This window comes from Vespula pensylvanica, chromosome 7 (assembly GCF_014466175.1).
Source record: "Vespula pensylvanica isolate Volc-1 chromosome 7, ASM1446617v1, whole genome shotgun sequence".
Lineage (NCBI taxonomy): Eukaryota > Metazoa > Arthropoda > Insecta > Hymenoptera > Vespidae > Vespula > Vespula pensylvanica.
Window position 1 is genome coordinate 8046282 of NC_057691.1, and position 7500 is coordinate 8053781.

Sequence of the window (7500 nt, forward strand, 5' to 3'; positions counted from 1 at the left end):
CTCTCTCTCTCTCTCTCTCTCTCTCTCTCTCTCTCTCTTTCTTTCTCTCTTTCCAAATGAAAAAAGGAAAAAGAAGAAAAAGAAATCCATCCATTCGAGTTAACGCGCCAATTGAAAAACGAACCGAACAGGTTAAACGCAGCCTAATATGCTAGACACGACCGGCATAACGATCTGATAACGAGTGCGCGAGCGCGGAGGAGAAGGCTCGCATGCGCGCTATCAAAGTCTGAGAGTTTCGCAACGAGTCGAATATACGGCTTGCCTTGTAACACTAACGAAGCTAGACCTTGGATATTCTCTCGTCGTACCATGCGTCTTTTCTAACGTCGAATTCCCTTCTCCGTTCTTCTCGCGATACGAGAACGTGACGTTGAGAAGAAAACAAAGATGAACGAAATTTAGAAGTACGAGAGAGAAAGAGAGAGAGAGAGAGAGAAAGAGAGATAATACGAGAATTTATGTCTGCTTCCGGCAGAACGCCATTTTAAAAAATGATCTTGCTCGTCCTACTCCTGACGATCATTTCTATGCCGTTCTAACATCGTCCTTGTCTAAAGAGAGAGAAAGAGAGAGAGAGAGAGAGAGAGAAAGAGAGAAAGTATAAGCGTTCGATTTAGAAGGAATACAGGTTTTTATTCTTTGGTTGGATGCTCGGCGAAAAAATTACGGTAGATTTTTGGTTAGTAATCTACCGCGGTAGTTACATGTCGTGTCTTTGAAAACGCGCTCGTTTATAAGGCCGACGAAGGATTACGCGTTTGTAATAGAAATAGCAAACGATAGGTAAGAGTAAAAGGCAACCTTGCAACCTCTTCGGTTGCTTGAGAAATAATTCATTTCGTGCTTCGTTGACTTCTCGCTTCTTACGTGAAAAAGAAGAGAAAGAAAACAGATAGAGGTAGAAAAAAGTCCAAAAATATATAGGGTTCATGTTTTGCACCGTGTACAGGAGCCAACTCCTGATCGAGAATCGAAATGAACAACAAAATTTTCTCTCGTCGCATCGCAATCGATTGATCGATTCTGTCGGAAATATTATCTTTAGCTTTGTTTTTCCGTTTTATTTTCTTTTTCTCTTTTTTTTTTTTTTTATTTGTAAATCGTTAAATTCGTAAAAGCTCCTACTGATAATCTTTTTGTCGTTGGTTAAAAAAGAAGTAAAATATTTTCGGACGTTTCTCCTAAAATATCGATATTTCGATAACCACACCCTTTTCGTGCGAGCTGTTCCCTATTTTATTCATACTACCGTGTTCGATCTACAAAGTAAACGCTCTTCGCTCATGTGAGCTCGCGGAAGAATGAACAGATGTATACAATGGCAGCGCTATATTCAGAAGGAAATACGTTATCTATAAATACAGAAACTATGTGCAGCTATATTCGGAGATACATACGTGGTTACTCGTTTTATGTAATGTATAAAGACTCGACCTTTGTTCGCTAGAAAGGATTACTTCTTCTTCTCCTTTTTCTCTCGTTTTCTTTTTTTTTTTTGTTCTCCAACGAATATGCGCATCCATATGCGTATTTGACCTCGATTGATTTCTCGCGAAAGCAACTTCAAAAGAGCCACGTAATTTATTACACTATAAACGCATACCGTTCTTATTATATATTTTACTACGGGCAATAGGTAAAAGCGTTTGTTTGCTCGAAACGAAAATAAAGTAACCGGTCTTGTTCTCCGTATTAACTACCTAAAAGAAAGAAGAAGAAGAAAAAAGAAGGAAAAAAGAGGAAAGAAGAAGAAAAAAGAGTTAAATCTTGAAAAGTCGTACGTGAAACGCATCGAAAAAACTTTCATTTATTTATAAGGATTATCCATATATGATCGATCTCGCACGTGGCGAAACGCACGCACGAGACCTAGCAACGAGAGTCGACGTGTATTCTTTCGCGTTGCATCGTCCCCGATCTCTCGAGACGCAACGCGCAGCGATAAAAGTCGACCTAATTTTTCGTTTAGCCAGACCCTACGAAACATTTTTATAGACCTAGATAAACGTTTCAATCGAAGTCGTAAGTATTCGGGCCTTATCTTCTTGACATCGATCCACTGACACAGAATTCCGATTCTAATTAATTTCAAAGAAATTCTCTGCTATCTATCTCGTATCGTTCCGATTTTAGAAAGAGGAATACTCATATAATTAAAATAATAAATCAAAACGTAATGGCAGCAAATCCAGAGGAATAGAAAGTAGTCGTTATTTACACGGAGAGAAAGTGCAGCGGAATATCATTTTCGAAATATCCTATAGAGCATCGGCCTCATTTTTAAATATTCCTCGGCGACTATTAGCCAATGATTTTCCAAGAATATTTACGACAGTTTCGTGCGAAATAAAACGAAGAAGAAGAAGAAAGTAAAAGGAGAGAAGATTTTCGCATCTTCGACCATTAGAAATGGCCGAACTGAAACACGAGGGAAACGGTACACGAAAGGTTTCTAACGTTCCACGTGTCTCTTGCACACTACGATAGATCCAATAGAACGTTGAACTCACACGACTCCGCGATGCGTGTCGGTGCGATGCTTCGCGTGGCAACACAAAAAATATAGCGCGTTTTGCCGGAGTAATACGCGACGATATCGAAGTTTATGACGTTGCCGATCGTTGTAGTTACTTTCTTCTAGATTGTACTAACCCGATTAAAAGAGAAAAAAAAAAAGAAAAAAAAAAAAAACATTCGTATAATGAAGTGCTTAACAAATAATTCTCCAGGGATAACAATCGTAAGTAAGATCGTAAAGTAAGATAAATTCAATGGTAAGTCACGTAAGGAGCAATTAAATCGAGCGAACTCGAGCGAAAGTTCATGGCTGATCATGACCGAGTGAAAATCAGCAGGTGAGTGCGAGTAGTCGGTATTATATCCTTGGAAAGTTCATCGTTCGTGGCACGAAATCAGGAACCACGCCTAAAACGCGTGCACTCGAGTTACAGAGGCGCCCTGAAGCCAGCCCGGAACCTCGATATAGAATTTCGGTTACGGTTTCACCAGCAGCACTTGCACCATCCAGAGATATCGTAGAGAACGTAAACGAATCTACGAAGGGGGAGACGCACACGAGCGTTAGGTAACGCGTGCCGACAGTACCGACGAGCTATGTGCATCGAATACACGAGAGGAAGCGAAAGAAAAGAGAGAAAGGAAGAGAGTAGAAAGACTGTTAGATCTAACTGTAACTCAGGCCTACTTTCGGGTTCCTTTTCCTTCTACTTCTCCAACGACTGTACGAACGAACGCTTAGAAATTTATAAGCGTTTCTACGTTGTCGAGTTTTAATGCTCGATATCAAGAATAAATATCAAGAATAAATATTAAAAATAAAGATTAGGATAATAAGAAATTATTTACACGGATCTAACAAGAAAAGTAACAAAGATTACGATATAATGAGTCATACATATAGAATCTTACAGATACGAAAACATCTCGAGATACTCGCTCGACGTGTTCTCTTTCAACTATAGTACTTTCGGTAGTATTACAGAGAGAGACAGAGAGAGAGAGAGAGAGAAACAACGGCAGCAAGCTCCTTTACCTTCCCCATTCGCTCGTCCTTGAACCCTTCCCACCTACCGACCTTCTTTTTACGTTTCACCCTCCATCTTTTCGAAAAGAGAGACCACTCTCGAGGCGACAAAGCGTCGTGTTACTGCGGACTCCCTCTTTTCTTCCCCTATTTCTCTCTCTCTCTCTCTCTTCTTTTTTCTCTCTTTCTTTCTTTCTTTCTTTCTTTCTTTCTTTCTCTTTCGTAGTTCTGCATCGACCGTCTTTTCGGCGTCAAGCATCAAGCATGTCCTTTAAGTATGCTTCTCGAGACATTCGATCATTCGCATCAAAATGAAACATCTAAAAACTAAAACCGTTGTTTGTCGTTGAAAAAAGAGGAAGAAAAAGAGAGAAAGAGAGAAAAAATATTGAATATACTTCGCGTAAGGCGGTGCATCTCTAACTACGAGCTAAATTCGTCGTTGACGAAAGTAAAATGCAAAAATAGAGAATCCGAGGCGGCCGCGGCATGACACGAAAACGGCACATTCTTATTTATTCTGTGCGACTGATAATTCAGCGTATATCTAGTCGCACATGTCAGCGTATAGTATCGTTATCATTTCCACTGATAAATCATTCCGAATTACATCAACGTAGCGACGACAACGACAACGACAAAAATTCTGCCCAAGTTCCAATCGTAAGCACGTATAACAAATCATACTCACGACGTTACGAGTCTCGTACACGAGAGCATAATATGATTCAGGTAGCCATTAAACAACATTCTCTGAATTAATGAGATTTAATAAACGTGAACTTTCCATTCGCACGTTTCGTAAAATCCCTAAGATTTATTTCTTCTTTCACATAATTACGATAGCATGCACTTTGCTCTCACTCTCCTACTTTAGCAATTAAAACTAAATGTCATCGGAGAATTGAAAAAATTCACGAACGAAACTTTTTCAAGAGAAACGGAAATAAAAAAAAAAAAATGCAATCTTATATAACAATTTTTCACGATCACGGATAAAACGATCAGGAGAATGAATTCGCGAGAACTATAAAGCGTCGTCGCGTTTTAAAATGCACCGACCGAGCGCATTGCACCGTGGCTCGGTGCAAACTGCGGTTTCGCAAAGGCGACAGCTGCATCAGTGAGACCGCTGCATCCGTCCGGGGGAAGCACGCACGCACACATGTACGTACACGTGAACCAACACGTGTGTTGCGAACGTATGCACGTACGGTGCAATTGGACGAGCATAGAACGTGTAGAAAAGAGTGAGATAAAGAGGGAAGAACGAGAGAGAGAGAGAGAGAGAGAGAGAGAGAGAGAGGATTTTCCATCTCTGTCTTTCTTAGGGACCGTAGAAATTCGCTCTCCAGATTGGATAGTCGAAAGAGAGAAGTAGGGTTCGGCCAATCGTCTTTCCTTGCACTCCCGGTGCAGCGACCTCTCTTTCCCTCTCTTTCTCTACCCTTAACTCCTTGAGCAGCGGAGAAAGTCTGAGTGCAACGCGACCATCCACAGGTGGTGGTGGTGGTGGCGGCGGCGGCGGTGGTGGTGGTGATGGTGGTGGTGGTGGTGACTCGAGTTTCTGCACAAGTAGTAAGAGCTCCGCTATGGTCAGACGAGCTCGGAAACTTCGACGCGCGGGAAAACGGTAAGGAAAAGATTCGCGAGAGGCAAAGATCGGACGATCCGAGAATTGACTCCAAGAGATACGGAGACGTATATAGTCGATTGAAAGAGGCGAAAAAGTAAACGTTCAACTCACCCTCGCAGAAGAGGGTGACATCGGTAAGACTCTCGCTTTTGAATAAATTCGAGAACGCTGTTGCTAGATTGCTACCGAAACTGTTCCACTTAAGACAGAATTGATGCTGGTGAGAGTCCATGATGCCACCCCTAGACCCAACCCCGTGACCTTCGCCACCCCTGTCACTGCCACCTTCGAACAGGTATTTCCCTTCTTGGTCGCGCTCGTGCCCAACTGTACGTCCAGCTGAAACAGTAACAAATTCTTCATTATCCGATATCCAGAAAAACTTGAAACGTTCTCGATCGACTCTCGGAAACCGCATTTCTGATAACACGGTCCCTCTTACGATTCTCGACGATTCGACTAATAAAAACGTAAAATTCGCCGAGATCGATTCGAGATCGTTCAATTTTGCATAACATGCAGCAGGCATCGGCATTATACAAATTATGTAACACAAAATATGTATATAATTAATTAATGATATTTCAATAAAGCGATCATAAATTATTCGAGTCGAACGTTTAATGAACGACATTTTTCGCGTCGTCGGTCGATACACGGATGACTGCAATCGCTATTATCTCGATGCGATCTCAATGAATTCAGCTGATAGCGAAGGTGCCAAGCGACGCGATTTGCGAACAACCGAGTAGTAAATGAAATAATTTCGAGCGTTACGAGGATATAGCTGTACGATAAGGAAAGAAAAAGAAAAAAGAAAAAGCCCAAAATACTACGATGTATCACCCCCTACTGACCTAATTAAAGGAATGATTTAGCTCGGCGAAACTTCGTTTACACGAAACCTAATGTATTTTATCAGTGACATAATGCATCGATATCATCGACATTACGAGCGACAAAAATACCAAGAAATCCAGTAACGACGAGCGCGATCGATCGCGTAAATCGAACATTTTTATTGGCCCAATTTTTCTATCTTCCTCTCTCTCGATCTCTCTCAAGTGAGAGAAATAGTAATAAACGCAGCTATTAAAGATCAATAAATTAAATTCGTCTGCGGGGCGAGAATGTCAAGTTCGTTTCGACCAATCACGCAATAACCTTGCCGCTGATCGATTGTCTACTCGCAAAGAAGTAAAGATAAAAAAAAAAGAAAAAGAAAATGAAACAAAAAGTACGAGGAAAAAGAGACACCTACTGAAATAGATCCAAGAAGTAGGTATTACCGATCGTCGTAATCGGTTGTCAAACGTAAAGACAAAGATGCATCCGATAAGCGTCTTCTATTCATGAAACACTCGACATTCTTTTCAACGACGAAACTTACGCACTACTCTCTCTCTCTCTCTCTCTCTCTCTCTCTCTCTCTCTCTCTCTCTCTCTCTCTCTCTCTTTGTTTATCCTTCTCTTCTCTATTTAAAACGTAATGCGTTTTTGAATAGAGAGCAGCACCTTCTCTTCCCGTATTCTCGTAGACGCACTATGAACGAAGAGATCAATGTACAGAGTATGTCGCGTACACGTGTCTCTCGACGAACATGATATCCTCGAATTCCACCTCACAAAAAGCTTTCCCTCCTTTCACTCTCACAGAAAACAAGATCGATTAACACCGCTGAACGCGCGACGACGAAGACGAAGAAAAAGAGATCACGACAGCGACTTCAAAGATTCGCGCGCTTTTTCCCCGGCACGGTTTCTTCCGACTAAACGTCGCCGGGAAAGTGTTGAGAGTTAAGGAAATGATATAAAAGTGATCGACTTTGGGAAGACGAAAAAGGTGAGAGAAAAGTCGAAGAAGTTGTGGAGAAGGAAGGAGAGGAAGAATCGGGCGAGTAGGAGGATGGCGTTAATGTCGCGTCGTGAAGAAAAAGAACGTGAATATGGGTCATCGGTGCTGATGCAAATGCGGTTGGACGAAATAGTATGAGTTTGATGGTTTCGGCACAGCGTTGGCAGCGGCTTTCGGTGGTGGTAGAGCGATGCGAGAGAGGGGAGGGGAGAGAGAGAGAGAGAGAGAAAGGCGAAGGAGGAGGAGGAGGAAGAGGGAAGTGATAGGAGGAGGAACGCACGATTCGGCTTTTTTAGAGAGGGTGGGGGCGACAGTGGGGCGACTGCTTAAGGCTATGACTTTGGTACGCTTTGGTGGTGTCTCCTCTCTCTTTCTCTCTCTATCATACCCCCTCTAATACTTCTAAGGTATCGCTGACCCCCCACCATTCGCTACTTTTCGGTCTAACACGTGCCAGGGCCG

At 42.1% G+C, this 7500-nt stretch overlaps 1 protein-coding gene across 7 annotated transcripts in view; it reads right to left on the reverse strand.

Annotated features, from left to right (window-relative positions):
• LOC122630490 (zinc finger protein chinmo) overlaps positions 1-7500 on the reverse strand; it is a 41553-nt gene that overhangs the window by 21239 nt on the left and 12814 nt on the right. For 5 of the 7 annotated variants that reach the window (XM_043815031.1, XM_043815028.1, XM_043815032.1 and 2 more), the window contains exon 2: positions 5295-5522. In XM_043815031.1, the coding sequence (XP_043670966.1) occupies positions 5295-5415 (121 nt within the window). In that variant the 5' untranslated portion in view covers positions 5416-5522. Of the gene's footprint in view, positions 1-5294; positions 5523-6444; positions 6596-6639; positions 6702-7500 lie in introns of those variants that run through there. The other 2 variants (XM_043815034.1, XM_043815030.1) reach the window with 2 other exon arrangements.